This window comes from Heloderma suspectum, chromosome 7 (assembly GCF_057233095.1).
Source record: "Heloderma suspectum isolate Gila_16-S chromosome 7, 16-S_ref, whole genome shotgun sequence".
Taxonomy (NCBI): domain Eukaryota; kingdom Metazoa; phylum Chordata; class Lepidosauria; order Squamata; family Helodermatidae; genus Heloderma; species Heloderma suspectum.
This window is the reverse complement of record NC_139464.1, coordinates 72212527-72240506: the sequence shown is the minus strand read 5'-3', so window position 1 is coordinate 72240506 and position 27980 is coordinate 72212527. Positions and strand designations below refer to the sequence as shown.

Sequence of the window (27980 nt, the reverse complement as noted above, 5' to 3'; positions counted from 1 at the left end):
TCCACAGTAAGGAATGCCATTTTCCAGCTTTGGTTGGTACACCAGCTGCAGCCATTCCTGGGCAGGAATAGCTTGGCCACAGTGATCCATGCACTGATAACTTCAAAATTGGACTATTGCAGTGCGCTTTATGTGGAGCTACCTGTGAGGCTGGCCTGGAACTGCAAAATGCTGTGGCTAGGGTGCTAAGTGGGACAGTCTACTTGAAACATATCCTACCAGTTCTGAAGGAGTTGCACTGACTGCAAATAAACTACCAAACCAAGTTCAAGGTGCTTGTGCTGACATATCAAGCCCTACATAGCTTAGGACGTTGATATCCAAGGTAGAGCCTTGTCCCTTATGTTCTGCTCAGATATTAAGATTGAGTGGGGATGCCCTGGTGATGGTACAGCATTTGCCTGAATTCAGTACATGGCACCCAGAGAGAGAGCCTTCTCGATACAGGCATCCCTACTGTTGAACTCCCTTCCCTGTCATATATGGTCAGCATCAAGTCTTACAAGCTTTCAACACCAACTAAAGACATAGCTGTTCACCCAGGCTTTTGATAGAATGTTTTTTATTTTGCCAGATCATGTAAGTTGTTATTTATCTGTGTTGCTATTCTCGCCTGTTTGATTGTATTTTTAGTCAATGTAGTACGATTTGCTTGTGTTTTATTGGTTGTACCCCTCTTTGGGATTATTTTATAATGAAAATTGTGTAATTTAATTAATAAATATTAAAGCCAGTAAAATAAAATACCCCGTTAAAATCCAGTCTGAATAAAACTATCCCATAAATACTCAACTTCATCCATTAAAAATGTGCCAACCAAGGAGGTCTTAGAGTGCTTCCAGAAAGTGCTCAGCTTTGGTCAACTTTTCAAGGAAAGAGATTTCCAAAGTTGTGAGACGGTCAATGAGGATGCCTCTATCTGTGTGTTCTTGATGTTTGGACTTGGCACATGGATGGTATAGTCAAGAGAACACTGTCTTTGTACATTGCATGGAACTTTTGAAAGTACTTGTGTGATTCACTTGTGCATCCTCTTTCTTTTGTCATGTGTGAAGAGGCTTCTGATGGACCATAAGGGAGGAGACAGATTTTTAGATAAGCAGGGGCTATAGCATCCTTTTAAGTGTGTTTAAATGGGGAGCTAGTGCAGATGATGGGATTTGGGGGTAATTTTCTCCCCCATGGTTGGGTAGTGGGCTCTACCAGCTGAAATTTTCAAACTGTCACCAAGAGCAGACCCATGTAGAATGATAACGGTATTCTAGCCTTCAAGATATAAAGGAAAAATCACTAAATTTAAATCTGTTTGGGGGGAAAGGGATTTATCCAACTTTAAATTTAAATTCAACTTATTTGAAGTTTTGAAACAGTGATAATTTGCCCAACTTAGTTAGTTTCTCCATTTGTAGCTGTAGAAAGTCTACATAAATTGAGAGTACATTGATACTTCTATCATAGTATATATAGCTTTAAAAAGTATTTGGCTTGAATAATGAGAATTGTTTAAATTCTATTTTTTTAGGCAATTGTCCTATGTTTTCGACTGCACTTCACAAAAGATAATATCACAAATAATACTGCAGCGGCCACAGTACGGCAAGTAGTTACTGTTGTTTTCGAAAGAGTGGTTGCTGAGGATGAACGACATAAAGGTGGGCATGTGCTTATATTTTAATGAAAATATGATCATTTCTGTCTATTGGATATGACATATTTCTGTTTCTAACGAGCCCATTTCAGCTCTACAGGAAATCTATCACATTTGTGTATAGCTATAGTGCATCCTCCAGGGAGGTCAAAGGATCAAACATGGGGTTATCCTAGTCTGTCCTCAACAATTCTGTGAAATAGGGTATGCTGAGATAGAGAAGGCCACCCACTGCATTTCATTGCTGAGTGGGGATTTCAGACCAGGCCTTCCTCGTCCAGGTCCAGGTCCACTACATTATGCTGCTTAACAAAATAAAGGTCACTTTTCAAATAATTTATGTCAATACCTTTTTATTCAACATGTGACTTTTTTATGAGGCTTTGGGTCAAGGAGTTGCTCAATAACTGCCAGGAGAACAGAGTTTGCAGCCTCTTGGAAGGGAGCATGGGCCACAAACATCTGTCAAAATACCCAAGTTCTTATACCAAGCCTAGTTAAAATAAGAACGAGAATGCATGGCTATTCAATTTTAACGTTTTATGTTCCTAAACTGGATCTGTGTTTTACACAGATATTACTGAACAACCAATAGGAATTCAAGGAAACAGTAACAGAAGATCTGTCAGCACCTTGAAACCATGTGCTAAAGATGCTTACATGCTTTTTCAGGTATTTGCACTTGATTTTTTTCTTATGTTTTTATGTACAATATAATTTATGTGCAGACCAGTTTATGAGAACAGTCAATAGATAATCCAGTGCTTACATCTGATAAAGGAAAATATGCTACACAGTATTTTGAAGATTTTTTAGGTTAAAGTATACAGAGCATTTTTAATATCATAGAGGGAAAATGTATCCTACTGCTCAGCTCTAGAAGGTTTTAGCTCTCATTACATTCAGGTTAAAGTGCCATATTTCAAGAAGTATGCTGACAAAAGGCAATTTGAAAAGCTAAAGAACTTGGACATGTCTAGTTTAGAGACCAGGCAGGACATTTTGAGTGTGTTCAGGTCCTTGAAAGGATGTCAGAGGCAAAACAGCTGCTCACCATATCGCCTGAAGCTAGCACAAACAAATCAGTGCATTAACCACACTGGACAAAAAAATTGAAATTGAATAAAGGCAAGTTCAGTGTGTTAACAATGAGATGGTTCTGATGTAATGCCAAACCATGAGCATGAACGAGATTGACAGGATCCTTGGAATCACATGCTCCTGCTCCTTTCCTTGCATGCAGCACTTCCTTCTTTTCTTGAATTTAGGCAAACCATAGTTTGTTATTTTATCTGAACTGTCGAACTATGATTTTCACTACCCCGAAAACTAGGATTGAAAACCAGGATCAAACCCTGGTTTCCAGAACAATTGCAAACCAGAGTTCACGTCCGTGGACAAAAGAGCAACTATGGTTTGCCTCAAACTGGGCAAGGAGGGAGGGGATTGTGTACAAGAGGGGAGGAAAGAGTGCCTGAGACTCAAGGATATTAACACCAAACTGTGATTTGGGAGTATGTCTAAACCATTCCATATGGTGAAGAAGAAAACCAAATATAGAAATGCAAATCAAGTGATGACTGGCTAGTCAGAAAGTTCTGCCTAGAAGACAGAAGGCTCTAACCATCGACACAATCCATTAATTTGCTTCACTGGGTTGTTGTCAGGACCCTTCCCGCCTCCTTTCCTTTGTTAGTGCATGCTTGGTGATTATCATTAGTGTGGATACTTCTCTGAAACTTTGCTATTGGTCAAAGCAAAACGTCCCAGCCCAAAACAGGGCAAGGCCAGTGCTAATTGCACTGCCTTTGGACCCAGGTATTTTAAGGATTTTCTGGGACTTAGCTGCCGGCCCTGGCATGCAGGATTGGGAGCAGAGGATTGAAAGAAAGCCTACTTTATGGATTACATCCTCTGCCTAAAGGAAGGATGACAAACTGATTATATAACAGCATTGTGAAAGCAGAGGAGGAAAAGTAAAAGATACCATGAGCTAAAAGATTCATTTATTTGTTATAGAAACAAGTGATGTAATTATCAGATGCTCCTTGGAGTTCCACCAGATTCTGAAAGTCAGATCATACTATAGCCTGTTGAATGAATTAGCAGCCACATAATCAATATTGAATATTTAACAGAATTATCCATATATTCTGCTTTTGCTACAAATACCCTATTGACTTTATTAATGAGGATATTTTGTCTGGTCATTCTTTTTCAAATCTTTCCTCCTAGTAAAACTGTGAGATGTTAATGAGTATCAAACTTCATTCGGAGGGGGCATTTTCAAATTGGAGATATGTAAAAGGCATAGAATTTTACCATTTTCCAGGATCATTCCACTGAATAAAAGTACAAGATAATGTTTTTTGTTTGTTTGTTTTAGGATCTTTGTCAGCTGGTTAATGCTGATGCTCCTTACTGGCTTGTAGGTATGACAGAAATGACTCGGACATTTGGTCTGGAACTACTTGAGTCAGTCCTCAATGATTTCCCACAAGTGTTTTTACAAGTGAGTATTTATGTTTGTTTTAATGGTCACATGCACACATGGGGGGTGGGGGCAGATGTGTGTGAATGGATATAAAAATGTATATGCCCAAACTTATATTGTTTTTGACATCTAAAAAAATGGTATAGCATTCCTAACATTGGGGTATATTGCTCAGCCCCATGGATTCTCCAGTATTGGGTTCTTCAGGGGTCAATTCTGTCCCCCATGCTATTTAACATCTACATGAAACCATGGAGTGGGGTCATCAGGAATTTTGGAATGCATTGTCATCAGTATGCTGATGACACGCAGCTCTGTTTCTCCTTTTCACCATAATCAGGTGAAGCTGTGGTGCTGGATTGGTGCCCAGCTGTGACGATGGGCTTGATGAGGCCTAATACACTGAAGCTCAATCCAGACAAGACTGAGATGCTTTTAGTGTGTAGTTCTTTTGACCAGGTGGAGGGTATTCAACCTGTTCTGGATAGGGTGGTACTGCCCCTGAAGGAGCACCTTCAGCACCTTGTAGCTTTGAGGTTCTCCTGAAAACATCATTGTCTCTGGAGGCCCAGGTGGCCTCAGTGGCAAAGAGTACCTTCTACCAGCTTTGGTTGGTGGCCCAGTTACGCCCCTATCTGGACACAGATAACCTGGTCTCAGTAGCCTATGTTCTTGTAACCTCCAAGTTAGATTACTGCAATGTATTCTACGTGGGGCTGCCCTCGAAGATAGTCTGGAAGCTGCAGCTTGTGCAAAAAGCAGCAGTGAGATTGACAGCAGGGACCAGAAGGCTGCCCGTACGTTGCACTGGTTGGCTGTACGTTTCCAAGCCCAATGCAAGGTGCTGGTTTTGACCTTACATGGCTCAGGATTAGCCTGACATGGGTCAGGATCAAATACCTGAAGGAGCACCACTCCTAGTATGAGCTTATCCATACACTAGGATCATCATCTGAGGCCCTTCTCCAGGTGCCTCCTCCAAGGGAGATTCAGAGGATGGCAACAAGGGAGAGGTACTTTTTGGTGGTGGCACCCTGATTATGGAACACTCTTTCTGGTGAGGTCTGCCTGGCAGCAATATTCCCATTCTTTCAGCTCCACGTTAAGACTTTCCTCTACTCCCAAGTATTTGACAGCATATGATAAGGTTTAAACCGGTCCTGGAATTTCTACCGTTTATTTTTTTTAATTGTATAAAAATTGTGTTATGTAAATGGTTTTGTATTTTTAAGCGTTTCATCTTTTTTAAACTGCCCAGGGAGCTTTGGCTTTTGGGCAGTATAGAAAAGTATAATTTTATTTATTTATTATTATTATTATTAAATTTATTACTCGCCCATCTGGCTGGTCACCCAGCCACTCTGGGCGATGTACAGCATACAATAAAACAGTTTAAAACAATAAAATTCTACAATAAAAACATTTTCTAAAATACCCTAACCCACCCCAAATGCCTGCCTGAACAACCACGTTTTTAATGCACGACGGAAGCTCATTAAAGAGGGGGCATGGCGGAGTTCCCTAGGGAGGGAGTTCCACAGAGTGGGGACCACCACAGAAAAGGCCCTCTCCCTCATCCCCACCAGTCTAGCTGTCCTGGCTGATGGGACAGAGAGAAGGCCATCCGAGGCTGATCTTGTTAAGCGGCCTGTCTGGTGCTGCTGGAGGCGCTCCTTGAGATAGGCTGGGCCGGAACCATATAGGGTTTTAAAGGTCAAAACCAACACCTTGAATTTGGCCTGGAAAACAACTGGTAACCAGTGCAACTCCTTCAGCACTGGAGTGATGTGATCTCGCCGGCAGCTGCCTTTAATCAGGCGAGCCGCCGCGTTCTGTACCAGCTGCAGCTTCCGAACTGTCTTCAAGAGTAACCCCACGTAGAGCGCATTACAGTAGTCTAAACGAGAGGAGACCAGGGCATGTACTATTTATTTATTTATTTATTTATTGAATTTATACCCCGCCTTTTTTCCTCTTGCAAGGGAAGGAAGGGGCGCAGCCGCCGTATCAGATGGAGTTGATACAGCGCTGTCCGGCTCACAGCTGACACCTGAGCCTCCATGGACAGCTGGGAGTCCAAAATGACCCCCAGGCTACAGACCTGGTCTTTCAAGGGTAGCCATACCCCATTCAACACCAGGTCAACATCCTCCAGCCTCCTCTTGTCTCCCACCAAAAGTACCTCGGTCTTGTCGTCGTCGTCGTCGTCATCATCATCATCATAGCAGCAGCAGCAGCAGTAACACTTTTTTTCATTTTCCAGCATCAAGAATTCAGTTTCCTCCTTAAAGAAAGGGTTTGTCCACTTGTGATAAAGCTCTTCTCGCCAAATATCAAATTCAGACAAGGTTCCAGTACTTCATCATCACCAGCACCAGTGGAAAAACCTTATTTTCCTATCTGCATGCGCCTTTTAAGAGTCGTTTCTGTTTTGATCAAACAATTTTATAGTTTGCTGGTAAGAGTACAGTTTTAATATCACTGCTATGCACAGAATACATCTTAAATACCTTGTGCATGAAACTGTAATATTTGCACTATTTGCATTCTGTATTTTGAAAATCAATCTGGGTCACTGACAGTGCAGTCTTATACATGCCCACTCAGCAGTAAATCTTATTGCATTCATTGGACTTATGCCCAGATAAGTGGGTATAGGATTGCCGAAAACAGGAGAACAAAACTGTATAGCCATGATAACTGTATAATTTAAGGAGTTTTTAATGTTTCCTCTAGTTGTTCAGAAACTGGTTAGGATAAATGTTTCCATGCCACTCTCTTACTTCCTTCAAATCTTTCCTCAAAATTTACCTTTTCTGTAAAACCTTTAGCACAGCCCCGTAGTTCCTAGGTCCTACTGTAACTGAGTTTATAACAAAGCCTAAGCACATGAGGCTCAAACAGGTGCATATTGCTTCCCTTTCACCCTTGCCTCCCCTTCCTCTGTTTCCCCTGTGCTAAATTTCAGATTGTAAACTCCTTGGGGTAAGTATCTATCATCCCGTATTCTGTAAAGCATCATACACATTGATGCTTTATAAAATAATCATAACAATAATACAGGAATATAATAAAGAGTGCTACTAGTCCAGTTCATTCTAACATTAATTGGGCTTTTCTTCCAAAATTGTATCAAACAGCCAGAAAACGACACTAAATGGTTTTTCGTACAGTGGCAACCATTTGATCACTGGACAAATTCTAAATTAAATACATTAAACAATATGTCAGAGGATGCCTTGTTTGGAATTTTCTTTTAATTAATAAAACATTTTTCATTTAGGTAACTGAATGTGAGATCTTCCTATCCTTGCTGGTGAAGTTTCTGGATGCAGACAAACCACAGTGGCTAAGAGCTGTTGCAGTAGAATCTATACACAGACTTTGTGTGCAACCTCAGCTATTAAGGTAGTGGATATATATTAGGTGATATACCAAATGAAGTAAAGTTTTTAAAATCAAATATTAAATATTTGATGAATTAAGACTATAATTTTAAGATTACTGTTAGGTATGCCTGTATAAAGGGATCATGGAACACTGATTTTTAGTATCTTTTAAAATCTGTTAAGTTCTTGAATTTAGAAGTTCTGCTATAGAACATTAAGTCTTTCTACAGCTAGCACTTAATTTCCACTCAGTGTAAGGAAGGCTTTTTCATAATATAGAGTCACAAAGGATTCACTGAAGTATTTTGTAAATAAAATCACAATTTTTACGGTTTAAATTTGTAACAGGTCTTTCTGTCAGTCTTATGATATGAAGCAGCATTCTACCAAGGTATTCCGTGACATTGTGAATGCTCTGGGGTCATTTATTCAGTCACTATTTCTTGTACCAAACACAGGGAATGCATCAACTACAACGAACCAGACAGGTAAATTACACATTTGTATTTTTATTTACCAATTATTTCTTCTTAGGAGCTAATCATATTTCAACAAATATTTAATTTATCTTAATATCTTAAGCCAACTTTTGTGAGAATAATAACTTTATTATTTATTATTCACCTGCTTTCTTTCTTTTAGAAGTATACCATTCCCAGGGATCTTTGTACTGGGAAATTCATGTTGGTAAGGGTGAAGCCTTTTAGAAGAACTTTAGAAGAGGTTTTGCCCTTTTATAACCCTGAAGAATAGCTGTGAAAGCTTGTCATATCAAGAAATTAAAGTTGTCACATTAAGAACTCCACCATACTAAGACCTGTTACTTGTTTTAATTATATAGATATCTCAAAGTATTTCACATACGCCATATTGTAGGACTTTTGGGATGCGTGTGTGTGTTAACTTGCTAATATTTAAACTTTCTGAGCTCTTGGTGTCATCCATTTTGCAGTGCAGAAGCACCAATATTAAGACCTTTTGACCAAATATAACTGCACTACGGTAGATTAGCCACCAGAAGGGCATACAGTATAGATGGAAATGAATGGTTTGGATTACCTTTGTTATATGCATGTTGTCTTATGATGTAAAAAAGGATATATTCTGTTCAACTAAAAATATTAAAACTGAAGTTTGTGCTTAATTTTCCCTTTGATTTACTGTATAGGAGGCAGTGCACCTGGTGGTACAGCTTCAGCACAGTCCAATCCAGGAATGCTAGGAATGGGTGGAGGTGTGACTGTTTTACCTGCTTTTGAATATAGAGGTACCTGGATACCTATCCTCAGTGTATCAACACAGGGCAGTGCTAAAGCTACCTAGTAAGTAAAATAATGATCTTTAAACTCTTTAAAAAAATCAGTTTTTCACATCTCATCAGGAGTGTGGATTGGGGAGATCACAATCCATTCCTCTTCACATATATGTCCTCAATTATTCTATCTGAAGGCAGTAGAAATCTGGTGGCGGTATTATTATTCCATTTTTCCTTTTTAAAAAGTAAAATCCAAAATGGTAACAAAAATAAGATACAGTCAAGTTTAAAAGGTTATTAAAATCTTTGCCAAGTAGCAACAAGTGTAATGAAATACTAAGGCAATAAAATATACAGAGACAGCCGTGAAAATTACCACTGGTTTGGATACTGGCCAAGGCAGCACAAAGCAATTGCTATCCCAACAGACAACTTAAGTGACTGATTGTGTTTCTCGACTTTGGTAGAAGCTATCTCAAAACTGTTTTTTCTTCTGATGGACTGGAAATTATTTTCATGTAAAGTCCTTTCTTTGAGTAAAAGTTTACTCTGGTTCAACTTCTGGTGGCCCTTTTGTTGTTGAGTATTTATTTGGACTCCTCATCTGTCCCATCCAAGTCTTGGAGTGGATTATAATTACAGAGTGTTTCTTTAGTTATGGCATTAGGAACAAAACTGAACTATTTAAGGGTGTCAGACTTCTTATTCTAATAACCTTAGGGCGCAATCCTATCAGGATAGGTGGCCACCTTTGAACTTGGAGGTGACCGCCTATCCAATGCAGGGCAGGAGCACCGCGGAGGGGATCTTCCCTTCTGCACTTCAGCTGCCCTGCATTCGCAGCTACACAGCCGATTTCAGCTGTCTAGCCACGGGAAGTCGGAACAGGGGAGGCGGATGCTGGACAACGCATAGGAAGCATCGGAAAGGCACTTCGGCCTGCCCCCAGGAATGGCCCATTTTCACTACTCCATGTTGCTCTTACAAGCGTGGAGCATGGGGCCGATCTGCACTGCCTACGAGGCAGCGGGGGAGGGGGTGGAGGTCGGTTCCTGGTAACCGTCCTATCATATGGCTGTCTAGCCGTTGACTAGCGGTCATAGGATTACGCCCTTAATGAATTATTTAGACAGATGCATGTTGTGGTGCTGAATACATTGAGTTAGACCCAGATTTAGGTGTGTGCAACTGGGCTAGCAGAAGCAGACTCCCCCCCCCGCCCCCAACGCTACACAGAGGGTCAGCCGACCTCCTGAGTGAGGTAGGCTGTGATGCAAGGCGAACCCTGAAAATTAGGTGGAGGCAACTTCCCTGGTTTTCTGGAGAGCTTAAGGTGATGAAACAAGTGGGACAACAATTAGAGTTGGCAGAAAACGGAGGATGAGTCTGACTGAACACAGGCTAGAGCCCATTTTAGTCTCTACTCCGTGGCAGTAATGGTGGCAAAGAAATCCTTCTTCTCCGCAACCATTGCATCTGCACAGAGTAGGCTGGTGACTCTTTTTTCAGGCAGTTAGGGGCCTATTAACATCTGAGTCCACAAGATGGTAAGGAGGACTACTTGATGGTCCACTTGAGCAATTTTCTTTGCATATAAAATTGCTCATATTCATTCTGATGTGCACACCATAGTTAGTGCAAATGCAGTTTTTGTAACTTTGGTACTTGCTTGTCCAGTTGTGAGGGATACTTTTCCATTTGTAGATCTCGAGAATGTGGGCAGGATTCTTGGAGAACTGAGACGTACAACAAGCTTAACCTGTGTAGCTGTGAATGCAGGGCAGCTTAACCCTCGTTCTCCCTGGCTGCCAGAGGAGAATTGGCTGAAAGGGTCAGGAGTGTGCTTAATGCCTTATGAGATAAAGTGGTTCCAGTCCTTACTGGAGGGGCGATTCCAGAAGGCAATGCTGCAAGACCACTATTCAGCACCTTGGCAATTGGCCTGTGGTGTCCTACAAGGTTTAATTCTGTGCCCCATGTTATTTAACATCTACATGAAACTGCTGGGAGAGCTTTTCTGGGGGTTTGGAGTTCAGTGCCACCCATATACAGAGGACAGCGAACTCTTTTCCATAACAGATATTCTAAATCTGTCTGTTTTCAGTAGTGGACTACATGTTTTCACTTGGGCATGTTTTATGGAAAGACAGAGTATAAATGTAGTAAAATAAATAAAATAAAAGAATAAATGATAACTCATGTATGCCATCAGAGGTTTACATCAGGGAAGTACTTGAAAGGTTCAGGGAGGTAGATGTCCTTTGGGCAATGGAATTTGGAGCAGAACTCTGATGCTGATTTACTCACTGTATCTGTCTAGGAAACTTGTATTTTCCAACAGATTGGAACATAATATTCTAGACAATTTTACTTTCAGCTGACTCGTTGATTTGGGTTGGTGTTGTTTCTCAATTTTTTATTGTGAATTTTAACAAAACAAAACAAACAGAAAACAACAAAACCAAACAAAAAACAAAATAAAAATATAACAACATATTCTAAAATCCAAATATTACAATATTCTAGAAATAAAAAAAGGAAAAAACAGGTTACACATAAACTTCAGTAAAAGTAGACCAGATGTCCACATATAAGTCCATTTGTAAGTTACGCCTATATACCACTCTTTCAAACGTTGCTAATGTTGTTAAGTCTTCAGATTTGGGTTGTAGGGCAGTATTTCAGTTCCCTTTTATGTATTCTTTCCTGTTGTGGTCTTTTTCAGTGAAAAAGATTGGCACATTTCTATACATAAACAATGAGTAAAAAGTATTTCTTCCACTTTCATATAATTATTTATTTTGGGTTTTTTTTTCATTTCTTAGTCTAGAAATGTTGGACAAAGTTGAGCCACCTACAATTCCTGAAGGCTATGCCATGTCAGTAGCATTCCATTGTTTACTGGATCTTGTCCGTGGCATCACTAATATGATTGAAGAAGAATTAGGTCAGGTTGAAACAGAGAGCCAAGTAGCAACACCTGATGCACAGTCATCGCCAACACGGTCTTCAGACTTGCAAGATTTTCATTCAGCATCTGACCAAACTGACAAAGAGACAGGTATATGATGATGCCTGAAACTGGGTTTGGGTTTACAGCAGAAAAGAAGTATAAGGCTGCATACAGATGTACCGAAACAGGAGCTGGTGTGGGTATTTCTGTTTCTGGGTGAGCTCTGCTTCTTCCGCACCCCCCGCTTTTGCTCCTCAAGCCTCATACATGTAACATCTGAACTGAATGCTAATCGCTTATTTTTTTCATTGCCTCCCTCCCCAGTGCTTAAGGCTGGATGTTTGCTTCGGTATATTTTCTTCTTTTTTCTTTCTTTTTCTTTTTGTAATTGCCTTGCATTCTTCAAAAAAAATTGCTTAATTTAAAAGAAAAAACCCAACCAAATATATTTATTTTTTACACTTAAAAAACTGCCCTGAAAACAAAGGCAAGCCTACCAGTGTCTTTGGCTGCAAAGTGGAAGAACACATTTTCCTGACGCTCTTACTAGGGAACAAGATCTGCATATACTCAAAATGTTGTATGTTTTCATACCAATTCACCACTAAAATTATGTATATATGGATGTATCATACATCATATTTTTTGACATTTTTACCTAGTTGCTTTCTGACTGAAATTTATATGTAAAAATATTTTGAAAGGTAATTTTCAAGAAACTGAACTATGATGCAGTCCATAGTAACCATATATTGGAATTACTATAGAGCTTTAAGCGTTAGCACTTTAAATGCCCAATTTGTCGCTCGGGTCTGCATCCTTAGTAACTTTTCAACAAAACTTCCATATATGCTGGCACATATAATTATGTAGGCCAAAGTCCTGAAATGAATTTTTAATATAGCTTCTCAGACACATGGCATTCTCTTCATATCATCTAGGCCAGAATCCAGAGAACAACAGAACTAGTGCTTTATACCCAAGGAGAGTTTGGGCTTGTGTTTCTCTGGCAAACTGTTTTTGAAACAGAGGGTACTTTAATAAGCAGTTTGTGATAAGGTATACAGATCTGCTTTTCAAAGAAAAATGGTCAAAAATCTCACTAGATATTCCCAGGCCATTGGGCATGTCTAAAATAACTTTTTGGATCTTGGCCTTTGCTTTGGAAACATGCTCTGGCAGGCAATGCTGTAGCCCTGATTAGATAATGTGTCACACCTCCCACTGCTGTTGTTCATGTCAGCCAGGCCAGCCACTCTGGCTGTAGTCTGTCTTGTAGCATCTTACTGTAATCTCCCCTTCTAGCACCATACTTTACTATTGTAGCTGTACCTAAAGAAAGCATTTTTAATATTGATCTAAGTTTAAATTATGGGAAGTATGCAGGGAATACTGCTAGCACAATGGGAAAATACCGCTCGCTAGCCCAACCCAAGAAACTATCTGAAACTACCACTTCTGGAATGGAGTTCCACTGACTTGTTCCATTCCAGAAGCGATAGTTTCTGGTAGCTTCTTGGATTGTGCTAGCAGTCATTCCTGCTGGCACAATGTGTTAAGAGCTGGCAGATTGCCAGCAGTGGATACTGCCCTATGTGTTGAATGTAATAGTTATGTAGCAGTTGGCTGCAAGCTGAAAATGTGACGGGCTTTGTTGTGTAATTCAAACTTAAGTGTATCATGGTGTGAGAATCTCTTGTCAACAATTTCTGGGATTGTATCAATAAAGTGTGATATATTAAAACAGAAGTGCATATAAAAGTAAGTCTGCTATATTCTAATTATGCAATATTGTTTTATTCTAAATATGCAGTATTGTTTAACAGTGCTGTACCTTGTTTCTCCAAGTTAGTAGAGCTGTTTGGGAAGAAATGGTGAATGCCTGCTGGTGTGGTCTTCTTGCTGCATTGTCTTTACTGCTGGATGCGAGGTATTCAATTCATTTATAACTGTTTCATTCTTCAGAGGCTCTGTTCTCATCTGTGTTTGCTTGATTGATTGATTGAATTACATTTGTATATTGCCCAATAGCCAAAGCTCTCTGGGCAGTTTACAACAATTAAAACCACAAGTTTGGAACCTATAAAACCAACTGCATTGTGGGCTCTGGGGTAGCACAGTTCTCAAGAGATAGAGAAGATATGATTATGGGGAATGTATACTTCTTTATCGTAACAAGTATACAAAAGATTGGACATTGCTCAAGTAGTTTAACCAGAAGTCTAATATGAGCCTTTTTTTAGTGTCTTGATGAAGAAATCTTTCCATTATTTGTATCGAATTTAAAGTATAGATATGTATGTTCAACATGGAACTTGGCATTTTTTCAATACGAAAACAATGAAAGCGCAACTGTCTCAGCATTTGCCTCACCTTATTTGTTCACTCTGTTAAACCTGCTTATGTGATGGTAGAGACATTTTGGAAAATAGCTTCTGTTCTAGATCTCTGAAGCATGTAGCTATCCAGTATATTATAAACATTTGTGTTATTTCAAAACGTTGATAGGTTACATTTGTTCTTTATCCTCAGTATTTTATCTTTTTAGTTGGCCCTAATAAAGGTATTGCTCTGCTGGTGGATTTTGGATTTTTTTCAACAGACCAACTTGACAACCAATGCTTTTTGGAGTGTTATTAATAGAAATTGTTTCTGGCTTTGTATGTTTGTATATTTTTGTTTGTAGCCAACTACTTCTAATATATGTGAACTATGCTAATTATTTCTTCGTAATATTTCAGCACTGATGAAGCTGCCACAGAAAACATTTTAAAAGCAGAGCTGACCATGGCTGCACTATGTGGGAAATTAGGACTCGTAACGTCAAGAGATGCCTTTATTACTGCCATTTGCAAAGGCTCCTTGCCTCCTCACTATGCCCTAACTGTGCTGAACACTACTACTACTGCCCTTTCCAGTAAATGTAAGGATAATATTTAGTGCTATTTTTCTGCTTCTAGAACAAATATATCCATTATCAGTAAACACTATGACAACATTAAAGCATTTTACTTTTACCCGAATGGTACATGAATCTATTGAGGTGTATTAGAGGAACCATAGTCCAGTGTAAAATAGTGTACTCTATTCAGAATCACCCGGTATAAATAAATGTTCCTGAAAAAGTGGTAGTCTTTTCTTCACAGGCAGAACCCCACACAAGTGACCAGCCTTACACCCCCTGTACAGAATTTCCAGAACTCTTTTTAGCTATAACAGGAATAGAGATGTAAGCATCTTAGGTACAGCATAATGTTCGTATCAGCAACAGACTGTCAGACAGTGGCTCTGAAACAATATCTGTAAACTCCTTCAGCACTCAGGGATTTAATTCATCTAGCCTGTGAGACTTGAACTCATTTAAAGTAGCTCTCTGACCATGTCCTTACTTATTCTGGGCTGCAAATCCCTCTGTATATCATTTGTTCTACTTTTCCCAGGTTGAACACAATTCCCCTTATGGGAGAAGATTGAGGCAAAATAGGAGTTGAATAGTTCTGCCTTCTCTCTGTCACCTGTTCACAATTTACTATTTTCCTAAGCTGCGGAGCTATCCTTTCCTTGATCTTCTTCTTGCTCCTAATATAGCCAAAGAAGCCCTTTTCGTTGTTCTTTGCATCCCTCACCAGCCTCAGCTCATTCTGGGCCTTTGCCTTCCTTACACCATCCTTATGGGCAACTCTATTGTACTCCTCCTTGGTAATAAGTCCAAATCTATTGTACTCCTCCTTGGTAATATGTCCCTCCTTTCATTTCCTGTACATGGCCCTTTTGAGTCTCAGCTCATCAGAGAGCTCCCTGTGCAGCTACACAAGCTTCTTTAAATGTCCCCAATTTTTCCTTCTCATGGGAAGAGTTTGTAATTGTACCTTCAGTATTTCAGTTTTCAAGATCTCCCATCCTGCTTGAACTCTTTTTTCCTTCAAGATTTCTAGCCATGGGATCCCACCCAATTTTTCCTTGAGTTTTTTGAAACTGGCTTTCCTAAAGTCCAAGGTACTCATCTGACTAAGCTCAGTTTTCACAGCTTTTTCTGTCATGAATTCCAAGCTGACATGGTCATATTCCCCTAAGGTCCACTTTCACTTCATCTACCATTTTTTCCCTGTTGGTCAGGATTAAGTGAAGGACAGCAGATACCCTTGTTCCTTCTTCCACCTTGTGAGAGATGAAGTTCTCAGGAAGACAAGTCAAAAACGTATTGGATGTTCCATTCTTTGAAGAATTAGACTTCCAGCAGATGTCAGGATAGTTGAAATCCCACATTACTACTATTGCTTGCCTCTGTAAAAGTTTTGTCATCTGTTCCGGGAAGGCACCATCCATTTTTTCCATCTGGCTGGGCAGTCTCTAGTAAACTGACACAGCAACATCACTGTTTCTCCTTCCCTCTGTCTTTACCCAAATGCTTTCAACAGGGTTTCCATTCTCAGAATCATGAATTCTGGGCTTACATATAATGCTACTCCCCCTCCTTTCCTGTTGTGTTTCTTCTGGGTGTATCATTTGTTCCCACATGGATCAGCAGTTGCTTTGACGAGTCTCAGTAGCCATTCCCTCACATCTTGAATACATTCGCCAGCAACACTGGAGGCAACACATCTCCCAAGATAACATTTCTGGTGTAGACTCCATACCTCTCAGTTGGGAGTCTCCAACCACTTTCACATGTCTGTTCTTCTTCAGGTTTGTGTTTATATTCCTCCCATCCGTGTGGGCCTGAGTGCTTTCTGAATGACATGTGGAGTTCAGGATGGTGTCCCATCTTCAGGTGGCACAGGGTCACCCTCCATGGAAAGATGTCTGTTTCTTCTTGCGTTGGTGATTAAATTTCTCAATTCCACATTGCCCTGAGCATCTTCCCTAGTGTTCTGAGGTGTGCAGAATGATGCCCTATCTTCCGGTGGCCCAGGGTCACCCCACATGGGAAGAGTCGGATATCTGTTTTGTAGTTGCAGTGACACAGAATGTCTTCTGACTCCCCAGTTCCTATGTGTCACATTCTTCCACTCCTTTATCACTTGCCCTTTGTTTTCTTCTTCTTTTTCCTTGGAAATCTCCCTCTTCTATTGCTCTTCCAGGAGGGCCTTCTGTCTCTCATCGCTCTCTAATAAGCTGAAGTGTATAGAGGTGTTATTATTAAATGTGACTTCTATTTGTGGTTATTAACAATCCTAAAAATATTTCAGTGACAATGACTTAAATAAGTAAATTAATATCCATTTTAATATGATATATATGCAATTTTAAATATAAGAATTCTTTTGTTTTCTAGCATATTCCATCCAGGGACAGAATGTTCAGATGATCAGTCCATCAAGTGAGTCTCATCAGCAGGTTGTAGCAGTAGGACAACCACTAGCTCTCCAACCACAGGGAACAGTAATGGTAAAATATAATTTGTAAATATCCTTTTCCTATTTCACCAATTATTTTTCCTAGTTTGGGGATTTTGTTTGCATAATTAAGCCACACCTAACACAGTAAACCCACAGAGGCTTTGACAGACCAGAAAGATGCCTCCTTCTAGTTTTAAACAATTTATACACACCTTCTTTGTGCAAAATGGGTGGCAGTCATTATCCAGTAATTAGTTGCTTTGAGAGCCTCTTTAAAAAATTCAGAGTGTCACAGTGGATGAGAGGGAGCCTCAACCACTGTTACAATTTGGACTGTTAAAATTTGAGAGCTAAAAGCTCTCTCCATCATAAGCTGCTTTCTTCATTGGATTGACCTGTGGGTGACTGTAGTTTAATAGCAGCTGCTCTTAAATATGGAAAATGAAGCTCTATAGGAAACATGGTGCTATGGCTGAAGACGCGTGTGAAAAATGTGGTGTCCCCAGGGTAAAAAATGAGAACTTTTTATTTGATAGCCTTGTCTACAGAGCAGAAAGTTTCATTTATTCACTGTGCATACATACACAAGTTGTTTTTTTAAACGTAGTCAGTTATATTCACTCTTAGCCTAAAAACTCAGTAATGTAGTAGATACAATATAGTGAACATGTAGTAGAGGAAAGTAATGGGAGTTTGGGTGGGGATTTTTTTTTTTTTTAACATGTATACACATATTGTTATCCATCAGTATAGGTAGATTTTAGCATGCTGCATGTGAGATTATCCACATGTGTCAGGGAAATGACCTGTTGACTGAAAGAGCCTCATCTGTAATACTGTGTCCAACTTTGGTCACCCATATTTAAGAATGTTATTTATTCCATTTATTTTGTTTAAAATATTTATGTCTCATTCAGCTTTTAAAAAGCACTCAGAGCACAAAGAGCAACTAGAGTAGTTGCAGAGACTGAGAACCTATTTTATGAGCAATGACAGAGCCACTTCACATCCTTTCTTTATTTAATTGTTCCATGATGTAGTGGGCCATAAATAAGTATGAAGCGTATAATTTTTAATATTAAGCCTATAATTCTGAATATACTTACCCACTGAAAACAGTAGAACTTAATTTCTGAGTAAAGATACATAGGAGTATGCTGTTGATCTTGTATTTCAAAATACATATAGATTGTAATGTGTGAATGGTGACATTGATCTTGGTCTGAGTATATCCATCAGGAAGCTGTATATGGCAGCTTTAGAAATCATATGTCCAGACCAAAAATCTTGCATTCTTTGTCTTTCATGCATTTTGAAGTATACACATTTTAGAAATAAATAACATTTAGCAATAAATAGCAGCCTTTACATTCTTGGCTTGTTTGCCTTATCAACGTGGCTCTTCCTTCATCCTGTTTTTAGTTCTGAGCAGTGAAGCAATTTCATAATAATTAAAATAGTAAGCATTTATTATCTTTCACATGTGTTAGGTGATCACAGTGATGAGTTCAGTTGCCAGAAAAGTAGATCCTTAGTATCTTCCCCATATTGGATTGGAGTGTGGCATGGGGTTAAGGTTAAGAAATGGCTTGTAATGAATTCATGGTTGAAGTGAGATTTGAACTGGGAATTTATTAGCTCACAATCCACACTCACAGATGTTATGCTATACCAAAGCTCAGCATATGTTAGGATAATCACCTAATCCCCTTTTCTCTTTCTGTGTGTACTCATGGTAATAGTAAACACCATCCTTTATGTGTTTTCTCTCTCTCACACCTTCTGTTTATATCTGACTGACCCAGAATTTCTAAATACTATGAATTAGTTTTTTTAATTTGATTTGTGATGTGAACATTCATTTTTAAAGCTCTGTAAATTTCAGAACATAGGAATTGAGCAAGGAATTGATGCAATCTGTTTCCTAAAGATGTGTGAACTAAAAGATAATTCAGTGCCATGCAGGTACTTCAGATGTTGGTCAAAGGTTGTATTCACATCAATAAGAGAGATTATGTAGAGGTTCTTCAAGGTGCCTTTTCACTATAGAGTTCACACAAAATTTTTTTCATACATCTCAATTTCTCCTCTTTTTTTGTTTTCTGAAGGGTAAATGATAAACTCCTAGTCAAAAAGCACCCTGAAAAAGAATAGAGGAATGTGTTCTGGTCATGTTTTTTCATGGAAGAGGAAAGTTTGTGTAACCCTTCCTTGAGAGACATATATCATTCCTTCCTCACTTTTGACTAGAGCAAAGGCAGTTAAAAGTCATGGAAGACTTATTGAAGTGGAGTATTCATAAGGGTATATCCCTTGAATGGCAGCTGCTCATATGGGAAATATTAAGGATATACCTGTTGGGGTTGGGGGCTAAACCTTCTCCAGCCTGCTCCTGTCTGCATACCACTGTCTTGGCTTCAGTTGCATGGCTGTGCTAGAATGTAACCTAATGTTGGAATTGGCTTGTAACTTGATTATGAGCATGGCTTGTGAACCTAGACTTCCTCACATGTCTGTTATCTGCTCCTCCCCTTGACCATTTTTCTGTCAAGCTGCCTCATCCATGTTTCCCCCTTCAGTTTTCCTTTTTCACCAATCTACTAAGAGGAACAGCCACCCAGCAGAAGCAAAATTCGCACCAGCTTACTTCCCTTCCTCTCCCTCCTGTTTCCTGCATGCAAAGAAGGGGGAGCCCATCTACACACCCAGATCTTCAGGTACCCTGCCAGTAGCCATTTTCGATGAGGGATTGGTCACCAGAGTGCAGGTCTTGGGGCTTTCGTTGTCAGAATAGGTTACTATTCTGGCTCATCCATGCCTGAGATACGAAAGGGAAGTCTTCCATTAAACACATACTTCTCTTACCAATCCAGTACTGGGTTTTAGGTAGTAGCTTTTGTTTCTAAGCTCATTGGACAGATCACACTGTCCCCATTTTCACATGAGACTAGTTCTCCTACTTCTGTATCTGCTTTTAAGAGTTCTTTGGGGTAAGTAACTGCCTCTTTACTTTTTGCTTTCTCTTGCCTTGGGAGAAGTTTTATTTTGGCAGTGAACTTCTTTCTCCTAACTTGAAGAACCCCCATTCATTATGGGCTGGATGACTGTTCCTGCTTTTCTTTATGTTGGAATCCTTTCTGCTGCTTTGGATCTTGAGCTTTCCTTCTCATAGTGCTTTTTCTGGTGAAATGGATGGTTATCTTGTATTGTAGCCTTGCATATTGGAGTAGCGGTCTCTGATTCTGCATTGCATGATTCTTGCTTTTTCATGTGTGGCTTTCTATCATCATCTACTATCATTCTACAAATTTTGTGAGCTGAATATCTAGCAACAGTTAAGAAGGGAAAGGGTCCTTAAATTTCAGGTGTGTCATTTAGTCTTGCTGTTATTTTCCATCTTAATCACATTTAGAACACAACTGTTCCTTTTGTCTCCAAATCTATGAAGACTGTTTTTACTGTTAATGGGATGATATTGGTGGGTATAATGAAACCAAAATGAGTATTTGTGGTTGATACACAGTGGGTTTGGGTTGCTACGTTAAGTTTACATGGGTTTTGATTTACTAGTTATAAATAAAAATGTGAGTTCTGGAATCAATTTAATGATTCCATTGAAATAAACAAGATTTATCTTTAATATCATGAACATAAATAAATCTGTCAGCCAATACAAAAGTTCTTTTCAACAGGCTCAGTGTTTCCAAAGACCAGCTTTATGCTGAAAATCATAATATCAACTTTTTAAAGCAAATGCAGTGTAAATTTTACATTCTCTGTTTAGATTCAATGACACGATATTTGCTCAAAGCCTCTATTGAAGTCAATGGGACCATACTGAGGAAAAGCTGTGTGAACAATTTTTCAAAAAATTCACTAGATTTACTATTTCATCTGAAAGGAAACAGTCACCAGCCCATTTTAAGTGCGCGCTCCTTCTTGTGTATAGGAACAAAACCGGGTTTTGTTTCACAAAATCATAGTCACTTGTCCAGTAAATTTTAAAACATAGACTAAAAAATGTAGTGGCGTGATACGGTGTAGGGGTCAGCTGTTAATCAAAAAGAAGACCAAATTTTCACTGGGTATATGCAAGCTTTCCTTCAGAAGAATTAAAACACCTCTTTGTATTCTGGCAGATATGTACTATGGGGGTCTCCTCCTTCTCTGCCTCATTATTGCTTGGAAGAGTAGAAAATGCCGAAGAGAGCTTTGGCTATTGGGCGGTATAGAAATGAAACAAATAAATAAATAAATAAAAATGGTAGTACAAGTAAACCATCCTTCATAATGATTTGCTCACTAAACTAGAAGGTTTGAAAGGTCTGACTGAATTAAAAGTATTTGGCCCTTTCTATGCTATGCTGAGTAAGGATGATATCAATTGCTGTAATTTAAATCCAGTGTCAAACATCACGTGCATACAGGTTTAGATTTAGAAAAAATGGCCTCCATGGTTTTTTTCAGCCATTATATTTGCTGTTAATGTTGTTGATGTTCACAGATGGTTTTAAGTATTATTTTCCCTACTTCAGAAGTACTCACTCTTTTAAAATATTCCCTTAGCTTACTTCTAAGAATATACAGTGCATGAGGACACTGCTTAGCTTGGCTCATTGTCATGGAGCTGTTCTTGGTACCTCATGGCAACTTGTCTTGGCTACTCTCCAGGTGAGTAACAGGTGATCCTTGTTTTATATTTCATTGACTTGCACCTTTTAAATACTTTTTGTAAGGGTAGATGTGTCTCTTTCAATATCTTAGCAATGGAATTTCTCCCATGATACCAGTCAGTTGACCCAACTATATTTTTCACACTTTTGCCTTTAAAACATTTCAGTTCCTTATTTATTTATTACATTTATATCCCACCTTTTTCCTCCTAAGGAATCCAAGGCGACGTACATAATTCTCCCCCTCCTTCTCCTCCTCCATTTTATCCTCACAACAACAACCCTGTGAGGTGGGTTGAGCTGAGAGTTTGTGACTGGCCCAAAGTCACCCAGTAAGCTTCCCTGGCCAAGCGGGGACTAGAACCCAGATCTCCCGACTTCCAGTCCAACACTCTAGCCACTACACCACACTGGTTCCTTTAGTTTTGAGTACACAAACAAGTTCAATGCCATTGGTGTAGCCAAATGCCCTAGTCACCTGAGTTAAAACACAGCCATAGAATAGCTGGAGAGGGCTATATAAAGGTTTGAGTGATCTTTCATGACTGATGTTAAACTTCTAAAACTGAGATATGAACTTCTGACACGCTCCGTCACCGAAGTGCAAACCTAAAGAAGTTGCATTTTTCTTTTTAAAATTATCTCATTGGGCAGTATTCAGTGGAACTGTTGCACTTACCCAGTTGATATAGCACTAGCACAAGCAGGCTCTAACACAACACCAAAAGGGTCAGCTGGTGTGACAGGTTTCCCTGGAAAATCAGTCTCACCAGCTTATGCTATTACTGTTTCACTAGAGGTCATTTACACTAGTGCTACGTGAATTGCATGAGCACAGCAGCCCCATTCAATACTGCCAGTTATGTATATAAACATATATTCCAGTTTTTAAAAATGTGTCTTTGCATTTCAGCATCTTGTATGGATTCTTGGTTTAAAACCGGGTGTTGGAGGTGCTTTAAAGCCTGGAAGAGCTGTAGAAGGACCTAGCACAGTAAGAAGTTGTCTTTAACAGAATTAACACGTGATATATTTGTTATGCATTTACTTACAGAGTGCAATTGTCTCTTTTAGGTTCTAACTACAGCTGTTATGACTGATTTACCAGTTATCTCTAACATACTTTCCAGGCTGTTTGAAAGCTCACAGTAAGAGAAATTGTTTTACGATCCAAATGTTTTCTTTTCATCCATCTTGAAAATAGTTCTAATAACTGATTTTACCCCCTCCCCACAGGTACCTAGATGATGTTTCATTACATCATTTAATAAATGCACTTTGTTCCTTGTCTTTGGAAGCGATGGATATGGCCTATGGAAATAATAAGGTATGGGATATTTCATTCTCCTTTTCAGATATTCTTTGATATACTGTATTAACTATCAAATTCCTGGCTTTAGATTTTAAGTTCCTTGCAGCCCAGTCATAAGATTTGTCATGTCAACAAAAATAATGAATTGTTGACAATTGTACTAGTGAAGCTAGGGTATCATAAAAACATGGAGACATGTCACCTCACAGGAAGATACACTACTGCAATTGTTTATGTTTAATGCTGAAATGTACCATATTAAAATTTAATTGTTTCAAAAGCCTAATATTTGTTTTCATGCCTGGAAATGTATACTGGGAATCTCAGTAATCTTTACATTTGCACTTAAATAAAGGATTAACATTATAAAGGCACAATCCTATGCATGGCTGGCTGGGGTGTGCTGGGGGTTGTAGTATAGGATTGCGCCCTAAGGCTATAATTCTGTGCATGTATACTTCTAAGTAGCATTGAATTTAGTGAACATGGTGAAGCTATTAGCATGTTGTGTTCCTATACAGGAAGAGGGTCTACCACCTACTACTACTGCTACTGAACATTTATTTAACACCAACAGTGTGCCTTTAAGAAATTCAAAGTGCAATCCTATGCATGTGTAGACAGCAAAATGTCCTATAGCTCCTAGGGTAATTATCTAATTTTAAATAGCTCTGCATAGCAGCTGTCATCAGATAATATGCACATGCAATTTTATCTATGCCACTGCAAAAAAAAAAAAAAAGTTTGTAATATTCTAATTTAAACTGCCAACACTTACGAGTTACTAGCTTTGAAACAAACCAGAACCTTAAACCAACTTCAAACTATGGTTTAGGAAACTGGGAAACTATGGTTAGACTTCTAGATTTCATTGAGATGTGCCAAGAAGGAAGGAGAGAGGCGTCTGAGTTCCGTAGGTAAAATGCTAATGCGTGTCTCAGCTTATTGAGCTGAGACATGAATGTCCAAACATAGCCACTATCTACAACTGAGGGCACAGTCCTATGCCTGTTTAGACAGAAAAAAGTCCTACAACTCCCATCATTCCCCAACCAGCCATGCTGGCTCAGGAGTGCTGGGAGTTGTAGAACTTTTTTCTGGCATAGGATTGCGCTGTAAGCTAAGATAAAATCATTCAAATGTGGCCAATAAGTTCAAAAAGTGTGTTGAATTTTATTGTCTATAAACATTCTGACAACCCAAATGTTCTGATGAAGAAGGTACAAGATGGGAAAAACAATTTTTTGCATTCCACAAGTAGTCATCTTTACATTTTCTATAATTAACTCGTAAGTGTTGACAGTTTAAATTAGAATATTACAAACTTTTTTTTTTTTTTGCAGTGGCATAGATAAAATTGCATGTGCATATTATCTGATGACAGCTGCTATGCAGAGCTATTTAAAATGACCTCCGGGAGGAAACTTTGACAGGCGGATCTTGCATCCTATGGTCTCCTATCACTGTCTGAAATTTGCACCAACAAGAAGTTGATTCCACATTGGTCCAGATTAGAGGCTTTGTGTATGGTTTTGTGTAACTGGATAGCAAATCACTTGGAAAAATGACAGCCAATGACAAAAAATGACAGCAGTTCACTCCTAATTTCCTCCTTTAACTAACATGCCGTCATGCCACAATCACACTCTAACCTTTGTATGTGTTGCTGCTTTCCACACTGCGATTATTACTGCATGGAGCTTTCATGATGGGTTGATAGAATTTTTCAGTTCCAAATGGTCTGCAACTGTTACGTAGGAAAGTATAGTATAGATAGTGGAAATGCCATCATGCTTTGATATGGGATAGCTTGAGGGCTAGGTAGAATACGGGACTGTCTTCGATTTTAACAGCACAAACATATGCATGTCTACTCAGAAGTAAGCCCCATTGAGGTCACTGGGCCTTACTTCCAGATAAGTGTGTGTAATATCGCAGCCCAAGTCTGAAGATGAAGACAAGAATTAGAATAAGCCTCCACCACAGAGACAGTAATATTGTAGACTCTGGAGGACAATGATATAGAATGTCCATTCACAGGGCCTTCATCAGTCACTACTGCCATTTTTTAAAAAATGGTTTATTATGTATTCATTTTTCACACGGTCAGCCACCTTGGAAGTATGTGGTCAGGCAGAGAAGTGGGATGTTTTGTTTTGTTTTTAAAAAAAAGCATAACAGAATACATACGTTGCGAAGTCAAATGACTTTGTTTTATATTCCATTTGTTCTTAGGAACCATCACTGTTTGCTGTTGCTAAATTGCTGGAAACAGGACTAGTTAACATGCATAGGATTGAAATTTTATGGAGACCACTGACTGGTCATCTCTTAGAGGTAACCAATCTTTTTATAACCATTATACTAGCCTTTGTGATTGAAAAACCCTAGTGTTTTTGTCACTGCTATTAAGACATGAAGACATGGGGATATTTGGAAAGCAGCTTATATTATGTTGCTATTTAGTTTAATCTTGTTTGCTTTAATTTTTCTAGATTGTTTTGTTCCTTAGGTTTAAATGTGTTTCTTTGCTCTATTTAACTGTGCTCTGTATAGCTTGATATAAAGCAAAGTATATATTGGCTATTTTGTGGTGCTGAAAACAAAAACACAGGCAAGATGACAAAATGTGCCACATCATGCATACAGACACACATTTACATATAAAGAGATAAATATGCAAGATCATGCTGACGACCAATTTTAAAAATGGCAGCAAAATGGAGGATGTTGTTGTTGTTGTTCAGTCGTTCAGTCGTGTCCGACTCTTCGTGACCCCATGGACCATAGCACGCCAGGCCTTCCTATCCTGCGCTCTCTCCCGGAGTGTGCTCAAGTTCATATTCATTGCATCGGTGATGCTATCTAGCCATCTCATCCTCTGTCATCCCCTTCTCCTTTTGCCTTCAGTCTTTCCCAGCATCAGGGTCTTTTCCAGAGAGTTTTCTCTTCGCATTAGGTGGCCAAAATATTTGAGCTTCAGCTTCAGTATCTGTCCTTCCAATGAGCACTCAGGGTTGATTTCCTTTAGGATGGACTGATTTGACCTCCTTGCAGTCCAGGGGACTCGTAAGAGTCTTCTCCAGCACCACAGTTCGAAAGCATCAATTCTTCGGCGCTCAGCCTTCCTTATAGTCCAGCTCTCACAGCCATACATTACTACTGGGAAAACCATAGCTTTGATTAGACGGACCTTTGTTGGTAAGGTGATGTCTCTGCTTCTTACTATGCTGTCTAGGTTTGCCATAGCTTTCCTCCCAAGGAGCAAGCGTCTTTTAATTTCATGGCTACAGTCATCGTTTGCGGTGATCTTGGAGCCCAAGAAAGTAAAATCTGTCACTGCTTCCATTTCTTCCCCTTCTATATGCCAGGAAGTGATGGGGCCAGATGCCATGATCTTTGTTTTTTTAATGTTGAGTTTCAAACCAGCTTTTGCACTTTCCTCTTTCACCCTCAACAAGAGGCTCTTGAGATCCTCTTTGCTTTCTGCCATTAGGGTGGTATCGTCTGCATATCGGAGGTTGTTGATAATTCTCCCGGCAATCTTAATTCCGACCTGTAATTCATCCAACCCGGTGTTTCTCATGATGTACTCTGCATATAAGTTAAATAAGCAGGGTGACAATATGCAGCCTTGTCGTACTCCTTTCCCAATTTTGAACCACTCAGTTGTTCCATGTCTGGTTCTTACTGTTGCTTCTTGACCCTCGTACAGGTTTCTCAGGAGACAGGTAAGGTGGTCTGGTACTCCCATCACTTTAAGAATTTGCCACAGTTTGTTGTGATCCACACAATCAAAGGCTTTAGCGTAGTCAATGAAGCAGAAATAGACGTTTTTCTGGAATTCTCTTGCTTTCTCCATGATCCAGCAAATGTTGGCGATTTGATCTCTAGTTCCTCTGCCTCTTCGAAACCCCACTTGTACTTCCGGTAGTTCTCGGTTCGCATGCTGCTGAAGCCTAGCTTGTAGGATTTTGAGCATCACCTTGCTGGCATGTGAAATGAGCGCAATTGTGCGGTAGTTTGAACACTCTTTGGCGTTGCCCTTCTTTGGGAATGGAATGTAAACTGACCTTTTCCAGTCTTGTGGCCACTGTTGAGTGTTCCAGATTTGTTGGCATATTGAATGCAGCACTTTAACAGCATCATGTTTTAGGATTTTAAATAGCTCAGCTGGAATACTGTCATCTCCGCTAGCTTTGTTGTTACTAATGCTTCCTAAGGCCCACTTGACTTCACTCTTGAGGATGTCCGGCTCAAGTTCAGTGACCGCACTATCATGGCTATCAGGGACATTCAGATCTTTCCTGTATAGTTCTTCTGTGTATTCTTGCCACCTCTTCTTAATCTCATCTGCTTCTGTTAGGTCCCTGCCTTCTTTGTCCTTTATCATGCCCGTCTTTGCACAAAACGTTCCCTTGAGATCTCCAATTTTCTTGAAGAGATCTCTTGTCTTTCCCATTCTGTTGTTTTCCTCGATTTCTTGGCATTGTTCATTTAAGAAGGCCTTCTTGTCTCTCCTTGCTATTCTCTGGAACTCTGCATTCAGTTGGATATATCTTCCCCTTTCTCCCTTGCTTTTCGCTTCCCTTCTTTCCTCGGCTACTTTTAAAGCCTCATCAGACAGCCACTTGGCTTTCTTGCATTTCTTTTTCTTTGGGATGAATTGAGTTGCTGCCTCCTGAACAATGTTACGGACCTCCGTCCATAGTTCCTCAGGCACTCTGTCTATCAGGTCTAATCCCTGAAATCTATTCCTCACCTCCACTGTATATTCATAAGGGATATGATTTAGGTCATACCTGAATGGTTTAGTGGTTTTCCCTACGTTCTTCAATTTAAGCTGAAATTTTGCAAGAAGCAGCTCATGATCTGAGCCACAGTCAGCTCCAGGTCTTGTTTTTACTGACTGTATAG

General features: G+C 39.4%; 1 protein-coding gene across 3 annotated transcripts in view; it reads left to right on the top strand.

Annotated features, from left to right (window-relative positions):
• Window positions 1–27980, top strand: part of MON2 (MON2 regulator of endosome-to-Golgi trafficking) — a 99329-nt gene that overhangs the window by 33612 nt on the left and 37737 nt on the right. For all 3 annotated transcript variants that reach the window (XR_014784411.1, XM_084810604.1, XM_084810603.1), the window contains exons 5-20: window positions 1523–1652; window positions 2223–2320; window positions 4035–4160; window positions 6406–6600; window positions 7426–7550; window positions 7880–8019; window positions 8700–8853; window positions 11612–11847; window positions 13588–13669; window positions 14481–14662; window positions 17015–17127; window positions 21645–21749; window positions 22665–22745; window positions 22826–22899; window positions 22988–23078; window positions 25299–25400. Coding sequence is in view for 2 of the 3 variants with exons in the window: in XM_084810604.1 (XP_084666730.1) it covers window positions 1523–1652; window positions 2223–2320; window positions 4035–4160; window positions 6406–6600; window positions 7426–7550; window positions 7880–8019; window positions 8700–8853; window positions 11612–11847; window positions 13588–13669; window positions 14481–14662; window positions 17015–17127; window positions 21645–21749; window positions 22665–22745; window positions 22826–22899; window positions 22988–23078; window positions 25299–25400 (2034 nt within the window). In the remaining variant the exon portion in view is untranslated. The remainder of the gene's footprint in view (window positions 1–1522; window positions 1653–2222; window positions 2321–4034; window positions 4161–6405; window positions 6601–7425; window positions 7551–7879; window positions 8020–8699; window positions 8854–11611; window positions 11848–13587; window positions 13670–14480; window positions 14663–17014; window positions 17128–21644; window positions 21750–22664; window positions 22746–22825; window positions 22900–22987; window positions 23079–25298; window positions 25401–27980) is intronic.